General features: G+C 37.8%; 1 protein-coding gene across 2 annotated transcripts in view; it reads left to right on the top strand.

Moving 5' to 3' along the window:
• Window positions 1-21,190, top strand: part of GRXCR1 (glutaredoxin and cysteine rich domain containing 1) — a 39,028-nt gene extending 17,838 nt beyond the window's left edge. For both annotated transcript variants that reach the window (XM_033059394.1, XM_033059395.1), the window contains 3 exons: window positions 11,930-12,169; window positions 19,010-19,075; window positions 20,972-21,190. In XM_033059394.1, coding sequence (XP_032915285.1) covers window positions 11,930-12,169; window positions 19,010-19,075; window positions 20,972-21,151 — 486 coding nt within the window. In that variant the 3' untranslated portion in view covers window positions 21,152-21,190. The remainder of the gene's footprint in view (window positions 1-11,929; window positions 12,170-19,009; window positions 19,076-20,971) is intronic.
• The last annotated feature ends 3,932 nt before the right edge of the window (window positions 21,191-25,122 follow it).

Raw genomic sequence — 25,122 nt, 5'->3', positions numbered from 1 at the left:
CTTTGTAACCTTTTTTTAGCTAAAAGAACAAATTGTAGTGTAATTTTCACCAGAAATTCAGTTCTGACCACAAGGTAGTTTGAAGTTTTGCAAAAATTTGTTCAGTTTTACCATTTAATTTTCCTGAATTTTGCTCTTCATCTGTACCTGACTGGCATAGTCTAGCTCTTAAGAGGTGGTAATAAAATTTAATAAGCACTTCCAATCAGCATTCATTTTATGCAGTCAAAGACCCAAGAAGCAAATCAGAGAGCTAATATATCCTATAACACTGTAACACAACTGTGCAGAAGTATGAGTTTCAATTTCCTGATCCAATGATTACATCAAACAAAGAAAAAATGTTTATATTGCCACTCCGAATGTTCAGCTGAAAGCCATTTATCAAACATAGCAGATAATCAAACATCAGGAACACTAGCTTATAAATCTCCTACTAGCACTGCACCTGTGGAAAACAAATGTTTCCCTGGTTGGATGCCAAGTTACAGCATGGTACAATCAACCTTGCAATACAGAGTAGGCACAGAGGGGAAATATGGCATAACCCCAAGGAAAGTTCATTTTTAGGACAAGTGCTGACTGGAGTTTGCACAACGTGGAATTACCCAGTCATGGAATGGTTTGTGTTGGAAGTGACCTTACAGATTATCTAGATTATCTAGATCCAGTTACCTTGCCATGGGCAGGGATGCCACTTGCTAGATGAGGTTGCCCAGAATCTCCACTTAACCCTGCCTTGACCCCTTCCATGGATGGTGTCACAACTTCTCTGGGAAATGTTGTGTTCTGTATAGGTTAAGGTAGATATTAAGCATTCTCATATTAAATATACTGTAAAACAGCAAAGAAAAGCAAAAACTACTTATCAGAAACAGCAACATTTTCCCACTGAAAAACTGAGCTTGTTTTGCTGGAAAGAAAAAGTTTGATGGTCTACTGTTGTCTCCTGTCTTGAGGGAGCCATTTTGAAAATACTGTGTTTCTAAATAAAGTAATCCCAGCCCCTTTTCCCTTGTATAGCAAATCTCGTTACTCTTAAATGAATTGATGAGGGAAGAAGAGGATAATATAAGAATAGGTTGTTTGATGAACAGCATCAGAGCAATCATTAACTTTAATCTCTCCCAATGAGCTTCTTTCAGAGATGACAAAATATAGTTACTTAACTAATAGATGAAAAAACAAGGCTGGAATGCGCTGTGCCCCTGTCACTGAAGGCTGAGAAACACTCAAGCTCTCAGTGAAGATAAAGACCAATGTCAGAAAAAGCAAGTGTACTTCCCATATGGTCTGAGCCCATTTTGCTCACCTGAAAAGAAAACACTGTATTTGGTAAAATGGATACACTAGCTCCCATGGAACTTTGTCTAGGTGAATAGTCACTAATGTGTGTTCGAAGAACTGTGCTCCAATAGATAGAAAATGATTTAATGAAGTATACCTCCAGTCAACCTTCTTAATGACAAATACATTCCTTTTGCCTAGTGTATTCTAGGAAATACACTGTTGAAATCAAACTGCTGTTTCATTGACTTTATTTAGTGATGCCTTGTGAATGACAGAGCATTCTCTCTGTCACATTTACTTTTACAAGGTTACCAATTAGAATTGGTTAAAGGCCTCAAAACATATGTGTATTTTTAGCCAAACAGATATAAAATAATCATCCTAGAGTAATTCTTTCTATGGCTGACAGTGATGGATAATCTCAAAAGAGCCAAAGCAATGGGACAACACCCAATTCCTGTTTTGAAGTGCTGCTTAATCCAGGAAATACTTGACTACAGAGACATTTTGTAGGATGGATCATAATGAGTCTGAAAGGTTGTATATGTGGTTTCAATTGTCTATTTTGGTGTGAGAGGCTACAGAGCTCTTTGAAAATGAAGGGGAATGCTATCATATGCCTTGCTGAAACCTGGCTAAGATATTTTCTGGCTGCTGTCTGCCTTAATATTGCACTGGGAGGTTCCTGCTGTAAATGGCAAAGAACTGAACCTGTCTATCCTCAGGAAATTATTACATATTATTTTTGCATGGTGATTGTTATGGTTGATGAAAATTTACTGAAATAATTTTCTCTTGTTAATACTGTTATGAAAATTGTACTATACTGAATTTTGTGTTGGATTTTTCTGATGTGAAGGAAGTCATAAAGATATAGAGATAGAACTAGGGGGAATAGCTTCCAACAGAAAAAGAGTAGGTCTAGATTAGATATTAGGAAGAAATTCTTACTTTGGGGGTTGTGAATAGGCTGCCCAGAAAAGTTATGGATGCCCCATCCCTGGAAATGTTCAAGGCCAGTCTGGATGGGGCTTTGAGTGACCTGATTTAGTGGAAGGTGACCCTGCCCATAACTTGGGGGCTGCAACTAGGTATTCTTCAAGGTCTGCTTCCAACCCAAACCATTTTATGATTCTATGATTTTCTTTGATAGTGGAAATTTCAAGGTTATTGGAAGTCCAACTTTTTACAGGCAAAAATTACCTGTGGGACCATGTGGCTGGCTCTAATATTCTATTGATACTTGCTTTGTGCTCCATAGTATTGTGTTTTACTTGGTGCCTTTGTAAGGCTAATGTGAGGGGAAGAGGACACTAGCAAATTGAATCACACAGATCTCTGCAACTATTAAGGGGTATTCAAACAATAGCTATTATTCAAATAATAGCCTCTCTCAACCTCTTCCCCACACAGGAGGTTCTACCAGAAGGGACTTAATACAAATGTCACAGGACAGTCTAGGAACATCTCTCGTCTGGCTTCTGCTGAATACAGGAATGGTTCAAAGAACTGTAAAATGTGAAAGGAGGTTGTTGGACCCTCCTTGTTTTGGCTTCTAGTGTCTCACGTAGACTTCTGAGAACAAAACTATTTTCAGCAGCTCCTGCCTCTTCCCCTTCAGTCTTTGTAAGGAGTGTCCTTGCAGAACAGAGAAAACCTTCTCCTTCCTTACCAACCAGAGGAATATTTCCAAGGGTCTTCCCAGACACGCTTTTTTTTATTTGAGAAGAATTTCTTGGAGATGTCAAATTGGTAAATATGAGGGGAGAGAGAAATAAGGACTGAGCAAGCAAAAGAGAAACGAGCATTATATTACAGTATTTCTCCCCAGAAATGCAGATCAGGTTAATCACAGATTTGCTTCTGATTTTCAAATGTTTCATTTTATCCTATCATATGCTGAATGGCATAAATACATTAATAAGAAAATACTGATAGAACTTTATTTATTGATAAATAAAATTCAATTAGATGTGGACAGATAGTGATCTTCTTTCAACTAATTTGAACATAATTTTCATTTATTTGAAATTATTTTTGCCCTGGCTGACTTCACAGCATTGCTGTGCCCAGTTGAACAGCAGCTGCTTTTAGCCCAGAGTCAGGGCTGGACGTGTATGGCACACTTTGACTCTAGAGGCTACAGAGGCAAAGCCAACAGGGTCCAGCAGAGACCATGAGCCCTGGGGAGATAATCTATCTGCTCTCTCATCAGAGCTCAGGTCACCTGTGAGCAGGCTGTAATCTGGTTGTGTGAAGGTGTGCTGGATGAGCAGCAATAAGGACACTGGGAGGTGAGCTCAGCTGTAGTCTCTGTACCCTCTGCGCCTGCCCATAGCTGAAGCCTTACAAAGAGCAGGGAGAGGCCAGGTCATGGCCTCTACTCCTTTGCTCTGGTATTACAAGTATTTTTTCTGCTTTGAAGTGAAAACATTTTGCTATCCCTTGAACAGCACTCTGTGCAGAAGATATGTGGAAAAGCCTGCAGTGGCAGAAAAAGAAAAATTATGTTCTATTGTAATATTTGAGGAACATAAAGGGTAACAACATGATGTCAGAGGATAGAAAGACTTCCTTTTGGTTCTTCATACTGTAGTACACTGCCAATGATTTTAGGATAAAAGGAACAGTATAAATATCATATACAGTATTATTTTTGTTATTTTTACTCAGACATCCCTAACAGTGATGTACGATCTGAAAAGTAGAAATTAATTACAGACATATATAAATATGCTAGACCAATAGCTGAGGTATAATTGCATTCTGCATCTATTTCACACAGTGATCTGATAATTTTTTTGTTGGTTTTTTGTGGGTTTTTTTGTGTTTTTTTTTTGTTTTGTTTTTTTTTTTTTTGTTTTGAGCTAGCAAAGCTAGTATTTTTTTGGGAGTGTCCCAGACTCTCTATCTACCTTGTTTAGGAGTGTAGGTCTTGATGGTCTCACTTGTAAATTGCCATCAGTGGACCTTCTCAGCTTGCTGATAGTCATGGGGATGGCTACTGGTGGTATCATTTCAGTGCCCTAAGGGGTCAAAGATGACAAGTCCTAGAGTTTATAGTCCCTATAACTGCAAAAACTGCATAAGAAAAAGCACAGTATTATTTTAAGAGAAGGCATAGTGTTATTTTAAGAGAAGGCCATTACATGCTTTGACTTGAGTGTTTGAGTGCTGTCTTGCAGAAACCAGACTTCATTCTATTGAGCTTTTCTAATATGCACGGCTTCCTGAATTTAATAAAGTTCTGAATTTTACTGAATATTGATGTAGTGCTGGGTCCTTGAAGGCAATGCAAACAGGACTGCGATGTTAATGTAGTAAAGCACTTAGGAGAGAGTGAAGATTCAAATTTACATGTGCAGAGTGCTTTGCTGTGTGAGAGTCTGTAAAGGGTTGGACTGCAAACAGTGAAGTCGATGGGAATGTGATTTCATATGAAGAATGCACACCATGGTTGGGGACTGCTTGAAACAGCTCCACTATGTGTAAACAGGTCTTTCTTGCCAAAGACAAACATTTTACTTTGGTAGATGAAATCTACCAAATCAATTCTTCCTGAAAGATGGCATTAAAACTTTTATATGAACCAGGCAATCAACAAACAGAACGGACTGGTTCACAGCACCTTTAGCATTGGTCTGTGTGGTTATGATGGCAAATATTGTGGTTTTTGCTTGAACATAGACCTTGAGTCTTCAGCCATGTCATTCAAATGATGCATGTTTTCATATAAAGTGACTTGATGAAAAGTATGTGTTTCATAAAATGCTATGCAGTTTTGAAAATGTATGTTCTCATGGAGAATCATGTAGAAAAAAATTTTGGTTATAGCTTTTGACTTTTCATCAAACTATTTTTCAGAAAGTATTCACTACTTTTAGTATATATTTTAGAAGCCTCTTAAAATGTAAAAGCTAGTGAAAGCTTTTAAATCTCCCAGAAATTAAATGCTTACATTTTGGCACTTTTTTTTTTTTCTCTAAAACTTCTTCAACAAGAAATTCATATCTATTTTTGTCTCTTCATTTTCTGAGTGTAAAATAAAAACAGAAAGTTCAAACCAGATTGTGATCAGAAGATTATTGTTAAACCACAATTCTTGCCACTCAGTTATCGATACAAATTCAAGCTATAAATAATGTAATTCCAATGATGAAGTAAGCATCTTACTTCAAAGTTTTTAGACATGCAAGCATACATACAAATATATATATATACGTATATATATATGTATATATATGTGTGTGTATATATATATATGTGTAACTCAGTTTCTTCTGCTCAACATTTTTGTCAGATCCTAAGTGTTGCATTTACTCACTGAAGCATCTCTGGCACAGGGTTAGTAATGTGCTCTAGATTCCTGCCTCAGCCTACTAAGTGAAGCAGATACTTCTGCCAACCTGATAGTATCTAATTACATAGCCAAGGGGTGCATAATTCAGCAGAACACTCTGAGATGCTGAAAGATGATATTGTGAGACAGAGAAGGGTATATCAGCCCTTGATTTAGGTCACACTAGCAATTCAGTACAGCATGAACAACATGCTGAGTGTTATACCTGAACACAGTAAAAATCTTTAAAAATGTCATATATGATAAAGCATTTCAGTTTTTATCAAAGTACTACACCAACAAATTTTTTTTCATTTATTATTTTGTTCTTTAAAAGAGTCAAATGTGAATGTGTGGGTGATGCTTTTACTGAAATGAATGATCTATGTATATGTATGTTAATAGCTGCTCTTTTCAACTGATAGGGTTAAAACACATACTCTCTTTCTAGAGAGAGGATTAAAAAAAAATGCCATGACTACTTTGGTAGTGTTGCTGTCACAGTTTTCATTTGCAACCAAATAACAATGAGGTTAATGTCATGAGTATAGTATTCTTCTCACTGATGGATTTGTCTGTTTAGTTGTTTGCAGACATGGTTGCAAGGTTTTCAAAAAGCAAATTTCACCACTGTTTTAGGAGCAATCATTTTATGCCCCAAGGGATAGCAGTAGTCCTTACACTACAAGCAGAAAAACATTGGCTTGGACCACTAATAGCTATTAGTCATGCTGCAAAAATATCCTTGTTGAGTTTTGGTCCAAAAACAAAAAGCCACTCAAAGTCAGTGAGGCAGACAAAAATGTCGTAAAATATATTAAAGAAAATCTACAGTGTTTGGAGAGTATTAATGGCAAATATACTGAAGAATTAATGTAGTGTTGTTATTCAACAGTTAATTTTATAAATTCCTCACACAAACAAAAGAGATATATCTGCTCAGACTGGCAGTACTGGTCAGGGCCAAGATAATTATGAGACTGATAAAAAAAGATGGACCCTTCTGCTGCTGCTTCAGTTGTAGCTGGGCCCAAAAGTCAGGGATAAGACATAGTGGGGAAAGTCTGAACCCAGAGATATTCATGAGACATTCATGGTGTTTATCTGGCTTTCAGAAGCACCATGGAAACACCTGACTGTTGCACAGTTTTTTTTCAGAGCTACTGAGAAGTGTGTTATTAATTACTGTTGAGGCAACTGTTATAAAGAAAAGGTAAATTCTAAAAGACATATTTTAGGAATTTGGATCTCAAATATTTCATATTTCTGAAGCTCCAGTAATATGCAACAGATTTTTTTTTAAGACACTCCAAAATTTTCAAACAACTTGGAAATTCACGTATTCTGTAATATATTTGATGTACAGTTAGACAGTTATATTGACTACTGGGATTTATTTTTAAAAATGTTCAGGATGTCTTATTTCAGTGATTTTTCTCTCTGTTTTATAATTTACTTTGTTTTGTTTTGCTGCCTGTCTTTTTTTTTTTTTTTTTTTGGTAATATTTTTCATGTTTTCATTTCTACATTTAAGTCTTGCTCTCCCAGTATCCTGAGATTTTAGGTTTTGGTTTATCATCTGGTTTGGGTTATTTCTGTATTTTCAGCCCTTTTTCAGTCCCCAGCATCCCTTCATCTTGTTGTTCATCTGCTTGCTCTATTAAGTCTACTGTTTTTCATCAGCAATTTCTTCCTTTCTTTTGGGGTGCCACTTGACAATGAGCTCACAAATTTGGCCTCATGGATGACATCCCTCAAGATTTGCCCAATTAAGGATTATCTTTAGTTACAACCATGTCAGATGGATACCAGTGGGATGGCAGAGGGATGGATTTTCCCCAGTTTTACATCAGAACCAGTAAGGATGGGGCTTTGAACAAACTGGTCTAGTGGGAGGTGTCCCTGCTCCTGGCAGGAGTTTTGGAAGCAGGTGATCCTTAAGGTCCCTTACAAACTAAACCATTCAATGATTCAATGATTCAATGATTCAATGATTCAATGATTCAATGATTCAATTATTCAATTATTCAATGATTCTATGACTCTATGATTTGCAAAAGCCGTGACTGACCCGATAACGAAGTCTGGGAAAAGATTGAGTCAGGCACAAATTAAGTAGCATTATGGTTTTTTCATGTTCAATCATGAATAGGATTGAACTGGTAAAGCAATTATTCTTTCTCTCTAGCCAGAAAAAAAGGGCAGCTGTTTCTTAGGTTGGTAGTGGCAGCTCTGCTGTGAAGTGATGGAGGTCATGTTACTGCTGTTGCTGGCAACTTGACACTCTCAAGAAAAATGCAAGCTCTTCAGGCTGAGGCAGTAAAGTCGAATGTGCCCTTAGACTCTTGGGGAGATGGTAACACTGGGCTGTTAAACTAAGAGCTCTAAATGATGTGGAGGATTGTTACTAAAGCAACTTTATTTTCCCCTGAAAACTTAAGTCCCTTCCTTGGCAATCTTTCCATACAGGCACTTTCTCTGAAGCATTACTTTGGCCCATGTACACAGGATTTCCTGAATATGACACAATAGCTGCCACCTTAGGCCAAATGTTATCCGTAAGTGTTGCTTGTAATCAAAAGGGAAAAAACCCTTGCAACAGTATTAGAATAGTAAAGTAAAAAGCATACCTTTATTTGGAATGTTCCAGGTGTCCCAGTGGTGATGGGCACACCTGGCTGAATTTCTATAATTTTTACAAGGTTACAGTAATTTCACGAATACAAGCCGCACCGTTTTGTCTAAAATTTTGCTCCCATACGGAAATGCGGCTAACACTCAGGAGCGGCCAATATGTGAATAATTTTCTGACATTTTCAACCCCGGGAGTGCAAACCAAGTCAGTGCAAACTGCAAAGTCAAGCTCCTGCCAGTAAAACCCAGCATTTAAGCGGTTGTTACAAATTGGTTACTCTGTTGCATGGCGGGTGGAGCTGCTCCATGCAGGCAGCACAGGGGGTGGGGAAGGCGGGGCAGCTCTCTCCTGCTGGCCCCATGGCTCAGGGGGAGGCAGGGGGCTCTCTCCTGCCTGGCCCTGTGGCTCAGGGGGCTCCTGTCCCCGCGTGCCGCCGCCGCAGGAGGAGGCAGGCTACATCCCCGGCTCCCATCGCCGCTGCAGGTGCCGGCGGGCTCTGTGCCCCCCCTGCCGCCACGAGGCAGCGCTGGGCCGGGGTGACCAAGCCTAGCGGTGGCAGCGGCCGGCCCCGAGTGGCCCCGCCGAGTGGCAGCGCTGAGCTGGGCCACCCAGCCCCGTCAGCAGCCCTGAGCCCTCATGGCCCGAGCTGAGCCAGTAAACCCTGCCCTGCCGCGGTTCTGTTACTATTTGGCAACTTTGTTGCACGCGCGTCCTCGCTGCGAATGAACAGAGCGGCTTATACTCAGGTGCGGCTTATTTATGGACAAAAACCAAAATGTTTGCCAACACCCGGCGATGCGGCTTATACTCAGTGCGGCTTGTATTAGTGAATTTACTGTAATTAATTAGGGTATCTAGCAGGTATATCCAATAGGAGATTCAGTTGCCCCAGTAACCCATCCTGGGGTCAACCTCTTGGAGTTGGTCCAAGGGCTTCTTTGCCCCACTTCTTGTTATGAATTTTCAGATTCTGGTTGGAAAACAAAATGTTCTTCTTGTAGGCCCTCTTCCTGACAATTAAACTAAACAGTATTTCAGGAATGTATTATAAGGTTAGCTTATTTTTCTAATGTCTAGGGGAAAAGGGTAGGAAAAGTACTGGAGCTACAGCCATGCATTAGCTATCTAAAAATATATGAAAAATATATTAAAAGCTAAGGGATCATAAGCTTCTTGCTTCAATGAGAATTCCACCTACATGAAGTGCAAATAAGTGTTTGATGTAAGTTGCTCCTTTGATACATTCATCTGTCCAACTTCCATAGCTTTATTAAAGTTTTGTCATGCCCATTAACCAGAGAACAGCCTTCTGTTTAATTACACCTAGAGTTTTATATGCATCTGTGAGTTACATGAGGTGATTCTAATTCCAAGTTTGCAAAGCAAAATTGTAAATTTCATTTTCTAAAGTACTTTTCATTTGTTTACATTGCTTGTGACTTATTATGCTTTTGCCACAGTTCCAGCCTAGAAGGAAAAGTGCGGTGTTGACTGCTTTACTTCAGACGTATTATGTGGTAATTAAATTTTACAGTTTGCAGCCTTTATATTGCTTAGAAAAATCAGAATTAACACAGATTCTTATTATAAACCCCCTGTTGTTCATTACCAATGTGGTTTTCAGACAGGTTGCAAGAAGGATTTCTTTCTATGGTAAAAGTCCTTGCAAGGACAAGTTGTGTACATTTGTAGCACAGAAAACAAGGTTTTTATCAAAATTTCCCTGAAGAATAGTTTCATCAATGTCCTTCATACTTTTCAGGGCAAACAATGGTATTTCTTTACTGCCACATCAGGAAAAAAGAAAGGAATAAACATAAAAGTGACTGTACACTCCTTCACTTGATATCTTTCCGGATCACTTTACAACTTTCCATTTTTCCATCTCTTCAGCTACTTATTTATATGCTGTAGGGACACTCACAGTCCTGATGCTTCACTAGATAATGACTGCCTGTACCTATGCTGCAGCCCCTGGTGTCTGGGAACAAGCAGCATTAGAGATTAGAGCTATGGAGGAACAAGAGCTTCCATCCTGTTGAATAGTTTCACACTTCAAAATGAATTGGCACTCCAAAGAGGAAGAAAAGAGAAATATGTGAAATTTTCAATTTAAGAAATATTTTAAGAACTTCTTTTGGTTACTTATGAAAACAACAAACTCCTCTTCCTTCCAGCAACCCATGTGTGGTTACTAAAATATTTTGCTGTATTTATGTAGAGTACTTGTCTCTTATGGAGAGAACGAGCTAATTCTCTCACTTGGAATGTGTGAACAATATGCTGGAGGAGAGTCAATGCTGCAGTAGCAGTATAACAGATTTTCAACCTAGAAAACAGGCTGGATAAAAGTAGCCTATTTTTATAAAACATCTTCCTAAAATTGAATTTCTGACATCCAAGAGAAAAAATATTGACCTATCACAACATGGTTCCTTTCCTGAATGGGAGAGGAAAGCCATAGCTACATATGTTGGCAATTACCCTTCCAGCATTCTGTAAGTGATCTATGAAATACAAATATTTTCCTGAGAACTCTTTACAATATGAAGAACATTTCAAACACCTCTGTAAACAGAATGTACTTTTTCAAGGATTTTTTTTGTATTTAGGTAGTAAGATAAATCATGAGTGGTTATATCATAAAATCTGCAATGGCATCTGCCCAATTTAGCAACTATGTTTTTATAATTAATTCATGAGATAAGTAAATAATTATCTATTCACCCACCAAGGTTCATTTTCCATACAGTGCTATAGTGTAGTAGAGGTATCCTTGCTTTTTATTTTCTAACTTGTGTTTTGACTCCTGGAATACTGATGAAATAATTAAATATAATTTAGAATACAATGGGTAATTTGGAAAGCTTGGAAATGAATTATCATGCTTTTTGAAAGCTGGGATTTCAGTTATATATTTGAACATAATATCTTTGTTTAGAAGAATGATTCTCAAGCTTCTTGAAAATCTATCACACTCTCTTGGGCTAATTAATCTCTGTAGTGTGAAACTTCTTCCAGCTAGCTGCAGTAGGTTATTGATTGGACATTGAATACACACAAAATATACTTTTTTATTGTTGTTTGGATGTTAGCTTGTTGTGGAACTACATTAAAAATTAGGGATACGTTTTTACCTTTTGCAGTCATAATCTAGTTCAGCATTGAGACCTAAAGTACTCAAAGTTAATTTTTGGTTGTGGATGCTCTAAGGCTTAGCTTAGGCCCTTGTCTTGAAGCAGATTGTCAACAACATCTAAGCTTGCAAGTTTAGTCTGGTACTATCAGACTCTCTTTGTGCAAACACAAGTGACTATATTAATAGAATCAGACATCAGGGGAACGGTGTCAATTTATTCACATTTGGAAGTCCACCAGGATCTAAAATATATCGGTTTCTTGAAAATGGATGCTGACTCACTATCTTTCAGACTTTCCAAAAAAGTCAAGTTGCATCTTAAACAACTCGAATTGCCTTAAAGTGCTGTTTTCAAGAACTTCCTTTCTCCTATTTCATCCCCACATTTGAAAGAATATTGAATGTCGGATTGTGTTTTTAAGATGTTGTTTGGGTTTTTTCCTAAATAATATTTTAAATAAAATTGCTCAATACTTGGAAGATATTAACCCTTTGCTTAAGGTAATGGGAGCTATTTTATTTCCAGGTCTCAACAGTCCCAGAGTTTGGCCGCATAGAGATTTATACTACCAGTCTTCGTATAGTGAGAACCACTTTTGAAAGATGTGAACTGGTCAGAAAGATATTTCAAAATCACAGAGTTAAGTTTGAAGAAAAAAACATTGCTCTGAACAGTGATTATGGAAAAGAACTAGATGAAAGATGCAGAAGTGTCTGCGAAGTTCCATCACTCCCTGTTGTGTTTATTGATGGCCATTATCTTGGGGTAAGTAAAGCATGAACCTTTGTTTTATTCCACACCTGGGAAGAGCAGATGAAAATCTTGATGAATGAGAAACAGGTTTTTTAGAAAAATTTCCTGCAATGTTGCAGTGATGGTAACAAGCTAAGACAGAAATCCTTCTGTGTATGCACTGCACAGATCCTCACTGATAAGTTTGATCTGAAGATGCAAAAGGAGAAACTACCAGGAGGGGAGTAAGAGGCAATAATGCATATAAGATATCATCTGTTACGTTATAAAGATCTTATTTTGTAGTTGAAACCATGAAAAACTAGAGAAATTGATTTTTTTTCCTTATGATAATCTGTATGTATGATTGACCCAGGAAGATGAGCACACATAGCATAAACCTGTCATTTAGTAATATCTGTGTTGAATAAGAGACTAACTCTTGGGGGTGTCAGGCTTCAAATATACATTGAATTTTAGATGATGTAGTCTGTATCAGGATCTGTAATCAACTTATTTTAGACACAAAATTGGTTAATACTTATGTTTTTAAAAGCATAGCTGTAGAAGAGAGAGAAGAGCCCAATTCTGCCCTATTGTAAGACATAAATTCCAAATGGAAAGCTAAAATCCCAATTTGTACACTAGCATTCTAGGTCTAGAAGCCTACTGACATTTGAAATCACCTGTTCATTGAACCTGTACTTCTGAAGTACATTTCCCATAGACACAAAAAAAATATCTGGAAACTGGCACAAAGAAAACAGTTTGAAAACTCAGAGAAGGTGTTTATCTTGAGTTGTGAAAAGCTAGCAATTAGAACCAGCTGTGAGACTGTGATTTGTGAAGGCAAACTATATTTAAACACAGTGAGGTTACTGTGTTTGCTTCACTTAAAGCTTTCATTTTCACAGAACATTTAGGTAACAAAATGCAGTGTAACCAACAATCAGGGATAATAAATATTGGGCCTGTATGAACTCTTTCTCCTCTTTTTCCCCATCCCTTCCAGGCTTTCCATGTGTTCTACATGAGTTAGGCTCTGCTGAGCATTTTAACAAATGCATTTGCTGTCCTAGGCCTTGCCAGACCGCTAGAGCAGCTGTAAAAACACCTGTATGCAGAATATTAGCAAACAGTGATTTTTACTTCATTGTAGAATATGCTTTTTATCAAAACCTTGTTTGGAGAGTTCTCCAGCCAGCCAGGAGTAGAAGTGCTACATTCAAGAGTAGTTTAAAATTCAACAGGTTTCAGATGAAGATTTGCTCATCTAATTATTATGTTAAAAGTGTAAGTAGTGAGTTATGATTGACTCCAAGAAAATCTCAGTCCATGTATGACCAATTTGTAAAAAGAATTCAGATAAGATGCTGAAATTGAATAAATAAGTTATTTGCCTAATGTAGGAAATGCCTGAATACAATCATTTTGGTATGATGGATGGCCCATTAAGTCACTGCCAGTTGGGGTTTTGTTTGTTTGTTTTTGAATATTGTGAGAAACTTGTTTTCTAAAAGAGGAGTGACAGTGTAAAAACCAATACAGTTTCATTAAAATTCTCTACTGCATGAGATTCTTTGGAGAGGTATAGAAAAGAAGACAAATGAATTAGGAAGATAGCTTTCTATAGAAGAGACAAATCTAACTCCTACAGGTAAAGAAAACGGAAATAATTTAGTGCTCTTTTCTAGAGACACTGCAGCAAGGCAACTACTCTTACATTGTTTAACACAAGAAAACAAAAGCATTGGGCAGCTAAATACCAGGAAAACCCCCAGATATGGGATATGTTTTCCTGCTTCTTTTCCTTCCTCTCTTTTTTATTTTTTTTTTCCTTAACTTGATGAGGCACACTGTAATTAGCTGAAACAAACTTTAGTTTAATGAGAGAGATAAAGTTATTCCATGTAAGAGTGAAAAAGCAGGTTTGCAGCAGGGAGCTGTGCCTGAGACAGCTCCTCTGCTCACAGAGAGCTGATGGCAGCATGTGCATCACCCTCCTGCAGGAGGTTTGTGCCTTCCGCACTCTCCAGTGACTATCATCTTGGGATACACTGCTGCCTCCTGCAACACCAATCTGGTGTGCTTCAGCTGAGGTGAGATGTGCTTTAGTGTGATGAGAAGGCCAAGCTCAGTGTGAGCTAACCTGGGCAGCACCCTGTGGCTGCCAACAGAGCACCTGTGGCTGGTGGGTGCTGGGGAAGGGGAGCCCAGGATGAGCCTCTCACTTGCCCTGGCAAGGGACCTGTGTGCACTCCTTCTGTTTGATAAATGTGGCAAGCACCACTATTTGATGACATTTATTTCTCTGTCTTAGTATGTCTTCACAAGAGAATTTGAAATTTAGAATTTAGAGAAATGAGGAGGGATTCATGCTGAGAAGGTCTGGCAATGAAGTGTTGCCCCCACTCCCAGCTCTGTCAATTGACCTTCAGGAGACAGTGCATCATGACCCCAAAGGCAGTGTGCTGGCTGGAACCTGTGCTAGGCTTCTGTTTCATTAAAATGCTATTGAGAACTAACTACAGAATTTGGTCTCATTGGTAACAGTGGATATTTCTATAATGCTTTTTTATAATAATTGACTTCTGATATACAAATGAAACACAGAAATCCCAAAGACTGGTGTGTCAGTAAATAAATTTCCTTTTCTTTTTCAGTTTTTTTTTTTTTTTCATTTTGAATATTTATTTCCTGAGAAAATCCTCCCTGAAGGAGATTGCATATAGCAGTACAAAGGAGAATCTATATTGAGCTCTGCAGCTTTCAATGAGTCATAAGGAGAAAAAAACCCAACCCTGAAAAAAAATATGAACAGTTTTGAAAGGTGAAAAATTATTCTTAATTAGATAAAAGTAACAAAAGCACCAAAACCCAGAATATGTGCATCTGGTAGAGTATATTGTACTCAAGCTATTCAGAAGCATAGACAAAGTTGTTTGAGCACTGCAGACTGTGAGGATAAATATTCACAGTGCTGTGGAATTTATCATTGCCTGCACAGGGACAATGAAACAAATCCATGACTTGGGCAGAAGCAATTAAAAAAAAAATCATATTTAGCCCCTATCAAGGAAAGTACTGCATGCTGCAGTACAGCAGGGCTTTTAATCTTCTCAGTTTTTACAGGACTGAACCATTGTATTTCTTGACACACACTGTCTAAACACCAGTCTGTCAGGAAATTGCTATTTCTTTCTGCTGCATGCGCTTTACTGGGTGATCTAATCCCTTCTTTTCACCTGAGGTTGTCTCCATCTGAAATGGAATTATGCCATCTGCTGGGATACCAATGCAGAATAAAAAAATGCTTCCAAAAAATACAAAGCCACACAGAAAAAAAAAATAAAAAATGAAGCATTCATTTACTCTTATAAATACATTCAGAATTGTTAAAAGTTTATGTCATGCAAAGACCCACTCTCCTGGAAAAGGGAGGCAAATTAAAGAGGCAAATAAGTAATTCTTTGTAAATATGTTAATTCACAGCATAATATTTTAAAAAATCTGTATTTTTCTTTTTCTACTTGAAATATATGATTGAATTCCAGCATTCACTTGCCATAAAAACCTCCTGGATTTTTTTCAGATATGTGAATTTAAGACCATTTTTTCTGAAGAAAATATCTCCTGTTTAGTTTTCCCAGCTATAATTAATCCAAACCAACATGAGATTTATTGTAAAATCATTTTATTTGACACATTTGTTATGATCCTTTCCAACAAATAACGAGGCTGTTTTTCTAACTGACTTTTAGAAAATATATGTGTAAAATATTTTGTTGTGAAACAGGAATTAACAGTTTCCTCTTAGCTGATTTCCAGTGGCCATATGATGTTGAAATGTGTGAGTGCATTTGTGCTGCCTTAACAAGACGCCTTCCTTATGTGCTTAGCAAAACAAGAAACAGGGCATGCAATTTGTCTGCACTGCAAATGTGTCCACAAGAGGGAGGTTGCAGGGCCATGATGATTTTTCTCAGTGTATAAGGAATGATGTGGAAGAGAGGCTGCTTCCCAAAACCTGCGGGTGTTCTAGTAAAGACAAACGCAGAGCCATATATCTGTGCTCATTCCTTGATGAAGAATTACATTGTGGAGGTGGTAGCAACAGAGAGGTTTATTGGAAAGACAGAGCTGGGGCAGTAGAAAACTGAGCAGACGTTGTCCTAATTCTACAGTTAATGGGAATTATATATGGGAATTTGATATTTGAGGTATGATGTTAATTTCTTAAGGAATGTTCTTAAGGGTTAATTGAGAAAATAATTTTATTAATTAAAATGGTCTGGAAAAAATGTTGAGTGATTTAGCCAAGTCTGTGGCATTTCCTTGCCAATGGCATATCTGACTACAACCCCTGGACTCCTCCAGCATGGTAGAGATTCAGAAAATTTAGGAGACAAAGGATTCAAAGGCTTCTGCTTTGAAATTTAAAAAAATGGGTAAAAAACCTGAAAATTCACTTCTCACTGAAGATTATGCCCATTGTCCCTCATACTCCTTATGTTATTCTCTGAAGGGACAGACTATTTAAGGCTTCATATGCCTTTCTGAGTAATTGTGGACAGAGTAAAACCTAGGAAGAAAAAGAAAGGTATCACTTTCTGGTCAGAAAGCAGTCACTGGACTTACTTAATAGCTGCTTTAATTACTGTATTAATTTTGGACTCTGTGTTAAGACTCAAAGATCCTGAAGGAAGGTTAACCTCTACAGAATTTTATTTATATTTTACTTTGGGCATCCATTAATCAGAGAAGACAGGATGGAACCCTTAAAAGCATTTATGGCCATTCTGATGTTTGGGTTTTAATTAAAAACCATAGATTTCTACTTTGAAAGGAACACAGCTGACTGACTGAATGTCATCAGAAATATAAATCCTTTAAAATATAAATCTATAATGGGAAAGCTGTCAAACTTTAAATTACTGTGTTGTAAAAGCCAATTAGCATTATCATACATCATCACAGTAACATGGGGCAGCAGTCACAGCAGTCACAGAGAGCTTTTCCTAAAAGGGACAAATTGAGGCTTGTCTAGCTGAGGGAATTTGGAGTGCTGCAATCCCATCATCAATAAAGTTGCAAATCCTTGATGTCTCTACTTCAGATGAGCAGCACAAGCTTTGTTTTAAACTGCTGCAGTATATTCAGACCTTGAGTAACACTTCATGGGCTGCCTTAGCCAGTGCTGTGCCAGTCACTCCCATTGCCTGCTCCTCTGTGTGAAAGCAGAAGAAGATGAGAGGATAGGCATGAGAGCGGCCAGCAGACTGCCAAAAGCTGCTCTGCTGGGGACACAGGCAGCCTAATGCATGTGCTGGAGCTGCTGCACTCTATGCCCATGATCTGTAACGGATTTCACTAGAAGAGTCAGCACAATAAGGCTAGCTCATCAGTCCCCTCTCACCTTCTGTGATTAATTAACTAATTACCTTGTGTGATACTTCTTTTAAATATCTCTTTGAAATTATAACACAGTAGGAGTAGTGTCCACTGGAAAAGTGGCTTTCCACATCCACTAAAATATTAACATTTTCCTTTTTAACTAAAATAAAAATCATCAAACACAGAGTCAGAAGTGTTTCTGTTTTGTACAAACCTAGAGTTTTCTCTATAGAGAAAACAACCTTAGTAGGGTGTCATAAAAAGAACTTGGAAAGGTTTGGTGCCTTAGTTGGCTTTGGGGCTATACACTTGTGGCCTCAGTAGTCCCCAGCAAGGTTCTGTGAATGGTTGGACACTTAGAGGCACACATGTATTCCCTGTGCTCACCAGCAGCTTTCCCTGTACCTTCCAGAAACCAGGAGAGGTGCTGGTGAGGAGCTGGGGCTGACCATGGGCAGCTCAAACTAATGGCACAGCATCCCACTGCAGCTCAGCCCTGTGCCAGTGTCCCACCACACCTTCTAGCTAATGCTGGAAGCAAAATCAAAGGCAGAATTTAACAATCTGGATATGCAGGGGCCAGCAAACCGGGACATGAGTGATGGCATGAGCTCACATGTGGTGAAGGTGTGGCCAATTGCCCCTGGCAGCAGCCTCGGGTATCTGTGCCTCAGTTTCCTCACCTTTTGTTGGTTTCTGGTTAAAAGTATCTGCGAGGATTTCACAATATTTAGTATTCAATGAAATTGGTTCCCTAAGTGAAGTATAGACATTCAAATGTGGTGCTCTAATTAGAAGAGAAGGGAACAAAAAGTTCCATATGCTCCCTGACACTTTAATTTTGTCTGCAGGTCTCTTGGCATTTACTTTCAGGAGGAAAAAAATCCCCAACACTTCAGTAGAGCTTTGTTTTGGACACAGAAACCCTAAGAGGCCTAATGTAGTCAGACTAACTTATTACTTACTGTTGTGTCTGACTTTATTGTTGCTAGAGTATTTTCATTACTCTTTTTCTCCTTGTGTTATACATTAGGCACATTATGTCTTAATTCAATGCTCAGCTGTCAGAATATTTGAAATACAATCTCCTCTTCTCATTTAGCTGCATTGTCTAATGTGTTGTATATTTATGAAATTGTAAATTTTTGGCATGATAACTAGAAATATTTCTTATTCTGTCAGGAAACATACCCAGTAAAATAAAGGGAACACAATCAGAATTTCCAAGCTGTGTCACCATTTACAGAAAATGCAATGTAATACGTCACCTGCTAATGAAATTTAGCCATTACTCTCAGACTTGTGATTAGACTTTCCTCTCCTTTTAGCTTTACTAAAGTTGACCTAATTGCAATATAACTAATGTGAGTCAAATTTGTCCTCAGACTGTTTAAAATTTCAAGACCAAATCTTCTAATCCTCTCTGGTTTCTTTTCATGGTAGCAAGGCTGACATTTTTCATCTTCTTTTTCCTGATAGGGTGCTGAGAAAATTTTACTAATGAATGAATCTGGGGAACTGCAGGATCTCTTAACCAAAAATGAGGTAATTGTATTTCTGCAAATGAATATAGGGAATATACATTTGCTACTTGTAATGGAGTAGATTTTCTTTTTTGCCACTTCCTTTTCTTTCACTATAAACTGATGATCCCGAATGCTTTTTTTGTTTTGCTCTTTTTTACACCCTCTTTTGGGGTGGAGGCCCTAAAACCTTATTACCTAGCCTAATGTGTGTCCTAATCTTGGGACAAAAAGCAAATATATAAGATAAACAAGGTCAGACTATAGGAAACTCGTAACTGCTCATTGAATACAACCACTGCTTATTTGCCTTTTGGTGTTTTTTTGATGTGTTTGGTTGGTTTGCTTTTTTCTTTCCCTCATTTATTTTTTTTCTCAAAAATGGGTTTATTAAAATTTCAAGGGGCAGTCTGTTTTCGTCATTGCTGGAGATGCAGAAAGTGGTTCCACAAACTGCCATCTGTTCAAGGAGGAAATGGCCATTGTTCAAGAAACTGAGCTAAAGCAATTTTGCTTTGTTTTCAAAACTTTTGTTAGTTCCCTTAAGTACATCTAAAAGTATCTGTATATTTACAAGCTTAACAAGCAATTAATAAATGCAAAGATTAAAAATATTCTCTTAAAATTTTGAGATTATTTGCAGTAAGCCTCAATGTAATAAACAATCATCAAAAATTATGAAAGATGGGAGCACACCTGAGATAAAAAGAATATTAATTTTACATAAAACGTTTCCAATCTTTGTCCCTGGATGGGTTGATAGTAATAGGAGCTGTTTCCCTTGTGAAGAAGAACAACAAGTTTATGAGCTACAGAACAAAAAGGAAAAAATGCTTTGTTTGAATGTTTATCTGAGTTTTCAATAGATAAATGCTATTATTAATGGGTTTGTAGAAATATATTCAATTCTTTTTGATCCTGCTCCAGGTACTACATTTTCAGTGAGTATTTTACTCTGGTAATAATTTGTCACTACTTTTTAGTGGTACATAATTCCTCAGACTAACAGTAGCAGGAATTGCATGGATTTTTGCTCTTTCTTTGTGAATAAACCTGCGAAGTCCTTACTCAGCAGTGCAGTGCTAAAACATGTGGTGGTAAGTACGCAAAGTGGCGTATCTTTCCTTTCTCTGATTTGAACTTTAAGAAAATCATTAAATAAACTGGCCACATTTTCAGCAAGTGAAACTTAAAAGTGTCTTTGAAATCTCTTCTTCTATGCTCCACTGTTTTTAATACAATAAAAAAATAGAATAAATTTATTGTTTTACTTGAGAATTGGGACAATTGAGAGGCCTCAAGCCTTCCTTGCAGCAATTTTCTCTGGGTAGAACTGTTGAACACTGATGATCTGTCTTCTTTATGCTTAAAGCGTCAGCATTTTACACCCATCCATTTGAATACTCCACTTATTTACTTGAGTGCTGCTTGTCAGAAGCTATGAATTGCTTTTTGATATCATCAGCTTGAACTGTAATAGTATAATATGTTCAGTATGAGCATGCAAATGCTGAAAGTCATATCTTAACATGGAGCATAGAAAACATAACATCAGCATAAACAGCCTGGAGTTTGGATTCGATCATCACAATATCTCCTAGATTTAATCTAGACCTAGACAATATCCAAGTGATGCATGCAAGCTATCCTTTAGCTTGCTATTTTGGCAAGTGTAAATGCAGGCTGTGAAGGTATAAAGTGACCAATGAACCTGCAGTGAGCCTCTCTGACATTGGATGTAGATCTGACCAAAGGAAAAGGCAGAATTACCGCTTTTCCATGGTGGTTTGCCATGGGCTGGGGTGCCCAAAATGGGAAGCAGGAAATGTATTTTTACCTGTCCTGGAGTCCTCATTGTCTTAGACCTTGTGGTGGTTGATGAGGTAACATTTTTGTCTTTCTTTCATTCTTTGAGCAGAGAGTCCAGCATCCTCAGGAGTGCCTCTCTTGTGGGGGCTTTGGTTTCCTGCCGTGCTCAGCGTGCCATGGGAGCAAGATGTCCGTGTTCCGGAACTGCTTTACGGACTCCTTCAAAGCCCTCAAGTGCACTGCCTGCAATGAGAACGGGCTCCAGCGCTGCAGGAGCTGTGCAGGCTGAAAATGGCATCTCCACGTGTTCAAACTAATTTTATGGTACTGCACCTGTTTGTAATATGCTTTTTTAAAAATTATTGCATTTATCCAAAACAGTCAATAAAAATCCATTTGTTGTACACTTCTGGTTTGAGCACTTGAGCTTTTTAATCTTCGCTTGTTGACCACATAATGAACAGTAAAATACATCTTTCTAGTTTCCTTACAGGGGAATTTGTAGCCTGGAAAACTTATATGAATTATCTCTTTTCCTGTACGGGATCATCAGCAGTCGTATGTGTTTTTGAGTACTGCACTCAAAATTACAGCAAAATTAAGCTGAAACTTCAGATTATTGAGCAGTACTGTTTTCAAAATGAGGAAGAATAAAGATTTTGTAATGTGGACTAGCCCAAGAATATTTCCACACAACACTTCCCTGAAAAGCCACTAGGGCTGAATTTTGTCCTGAATTCTATGTGGCAACAGAAGAATCGAAACATTTCTTGAAAGTCCTATGAATCAGTTTTCTCTTTTAGTATTGCTTTATCTTTGTTAGAAAAATTAATGTTGTTAGACAAAGTTACATAAACATCTAATATAGTAGATGTTCATAAATGTGGTAGTGTCACAGAGCTTTACGATTCTGTATGTTACACTAGATCTTATAATGAATCAGTAAGAACACATGACAGCTTTATAAATTGCATATAAAGTAATTGAAGGTGAGATTTCAGCTTTTTCAGCTTAGTAATATTTGTGGTTTGATGACTAACCTGGCGTGATTGTTTCAGGGCATCTGTTTCCCAGGAAGGCCCAGGTCTATGGATAGACAAGTCCTGTACTGTATATAGCTTTGCCAGTTTTGGTGGGTTTCCCCAACACAAGCACAGAAGAATTAGTCAACAATTAGTCTCAATGGACTGTGGGCTCTCCCCTCTGAATATATCCTAGTTTGGAAGTGTGTTACCATTCATGCACTTCCAAACTGCATTAGCAAGTGTTGAGCCCTGTCATTTATGCTTCTTGCCTCATTCTTTCTAAAGTTGTGCTGACTGGGGTTTAGGTAAGTGTGGTTTGCTTTACTAGATGTTGTTTACTCTGGTTAGGTACACCATTTCCCTTTCCTCTTTCCTGTATAACCATATTAATTAATGTCTCTGTGATTAAAAACTCAGGTATTCTTTCAGTGTTTTGGACAGAGCACAGCTGTGGTATAAACCATGACAACCACAGCAGCACAAAACATGGCTTGCAAAAAAACCCCTCTGAAAACATGAGTTTTTCTGATGCCTTATTTTCCTCACCTAAATAATTAGTCAACCATCTTTCCTCCACTTCCCTTTCACTTGTCGTGTCTAGAGCTGGTAGCTGGTGGTGAAGAGTTGGACAAGTTTAGCTTACTTATTCTTTCAACATTTGAATCTAAGGGACTTATGCATATTCTATTACATATTGAATGGGCAGGCTTGAAAGTGCTTCCACGATCCTACTGCTCCTACCTTAGGGCTCAGAGGACGCATCTGGATCTTTGGTATAACATGAGAGAAATTAAATTTTATAAAAAGGCTATCCATAATGCTTAGCAGTACCCCAGCTATAAAACTCTGAATTACAGATGTGCTTACTTTTTTACTGCATGGGTAAGAAGAAAAGAAAGATAATACATTACCCTTCTTTTATTTAATAGTGGTGTGCCTTCTATTTCTGGCTAGTATTGCAGCCCAGACCGGTATGATACAGAATGAAAGACAGCATAAAGCAAGATGCTGATGATTAGAAAGTCATCATGTCCAAAACATGAAAACAAACTGTTTTAGTTTTTAGCCTGTTATGGATCTAGAGAGTGAGAAAATTCACAGTAGTGAATACTGAACTCAAGGTGGCATACCCAAATTCACCCTTGAGGGAAATTACTAGTGAAGAAAACGCCAGTGCATTTGTTGTGTTGTAGTTCCACACTTCACCCCCAAGAAGACATATTGTTTTATGAAATATTTCATATCACCATTCACCCACTGAAGAACCATTTCACCAAATTACTATGACTTGACAAAGTATGTTAAACATTTTCAATTTCACTGAAAACAAAATTCCTTCATTGACTTGGAAGAAGGATTTGAAGCTGGTTTTCTTGCCATTCAGGCAACCAGAAAAGGACTTTTCTTCAGAGTGAAACAAATGCACTGAATCCTGTTTCTTTTCTGATTTATCTCCAGGAGCTGTGAAAGAAATCTAGAGAGACTGTCTAACCCTTCAGAGGCACGTAATGCTAGTGAACAAAGATATGGCAAAACCTCCTGAGTTTTCTTTTTAGAAGGAAAAATGGTGAAAGCAAAAGGTCAAGTTTGGCAGAATCTTTTTTTTTCCCACCCAAGGATCTTTATGGGAGCCACAGGACACCTAATGCTGACAAACATAGTATTCTTCAGGCACTGCATATTTGCAGTGTACTAGAAAAAGATCTTTTTTCTCCTCTCTCATCAACTGAATTGCTAGCTTTTTCTCTTCAGCTATATTTTTCTTTTAATTGCCTATGTAAAAAACAAAACTTTTTTATTTTTTTTTTTTTTAATCTTTTAAAATGAGCTATTTTTACCCTATTGTTTACAATCTCTGCTAGGGTTTTGGGTCTGGCTTCTCAGTTCTCCCCAGCCATCCTAGAAATACTCAGTGTGACAGAATGACAACATTCCAAAGGAAAGCCCAGGAGCCAGTTGAGGGATATGATGGTTTCTAGTATAAGAGATGCATCAGGCAGCTAGCAATATGGCCTTTGAGTCTGAAATAAAATGAGGTATGCAGCTCTGTTCTGGTTTACACCAGAAGTGCATCTTTACTTCCAAAGGGTTAGCAGATGTCTCCTCTGCTATAACAAATAAGACTCATCCAACTGCACCTTTGTACAGGAAATTTTCTATTTTGAAATGCATCAAGCTCTGCTTCTCTTGTTTCTGGCCCTCTTGACAAGGCTGAAGTAAGGATCCACGTAAATGTTCTCTGCCTGACAGGTCAGCATATTGACATACATGAGAGCTGGTATCAGAGAGCAAGGCAATCCTTAGGATGTTTCTTTGCAAAAGTCTTCATGAGCTCAAGAAAGAGAATGGTTTGGAGTCTTCAGTCCAGTAGCTTGCAGCACTCTTTCCAGTGGACTACATGTCTGAGCATAAGACTGTTCTCTAACTCTGTAGACAATTTTGTTGTAACAGTAGAAGAGGGTAAGAAAATTTCTTGCTCTAATTAGTGAGGACCACATCAAGCAGGGTGTTCATCCTCCTCTTGTTTTTTGTCTTTGTAATGGGTTATTTCAGAGCAGTTTTCTTCTCAGTTGCACTAAAAGACTAAGGATTATAAATTTTATTTAATACTGCACTAAATAATAAACATACTTGTTTTTTTCTGTTGGGGAATAGTTTGCTATTTTAGCATAGTAATGGGCATTAACTTTCTGGGTAAAAAATCTGGGCATTTTCAGCAAGAAATAGTGCATCTGGGACTCGATTTCCATTAAAACTCTTAGTTTCCATGGTATATCCTTCCTAAAGGCACCTTAAACAGATAGACTGTCTTATGTGCCAACAGCCTCCTGTAATAAAATGTTTTATAAATTTGGAGTGGTGAGAGTTTCTGTAGGCAGTGCTGCAAAAACAAGCTTGGCATTTCATCTAAATCTAAAAGCTACATCAGACATGAATCTTACTGACCTCCATACTTAATTCTGAAGTTTTCTGACCTCAGACATGGTCCTGTCAAATTAATGAGAACCATCCTACTGATTTAGATTCCTGGTCAGCTGCATCTAGGGTATCTTCCCTTTACAACTGAAGTGTTGTGAAATATAGAATTATGCAATTAATGTGTATGGTAAAAATTCCTCTTTAAAAGTAAGAATATGATGTGTCTTGAAGCCCTCCGAGATGTTCACTCACTCCATTATTTATTTCTCCTATACCTGTGAACCCATAATAATGAATGAAATGGATCTGATAGGTC

Source organism: Catharus ustulatus, chromosome 5, assembly GCF_009819885.2.
Source record: "Catharus ustulatus isolate bCatUst1 chromosome 5, bCatUst1.pri.v2, whole genome shotgun sequence".
NCBI lineage: Eukaryota > Metazoa > Chordata > Aves > Passeriformes > Turdidae > Catharus > Catharus ustulatus.
This window is presented reverse-complemented; position numbering and strand designations above follow the sequence as displayed.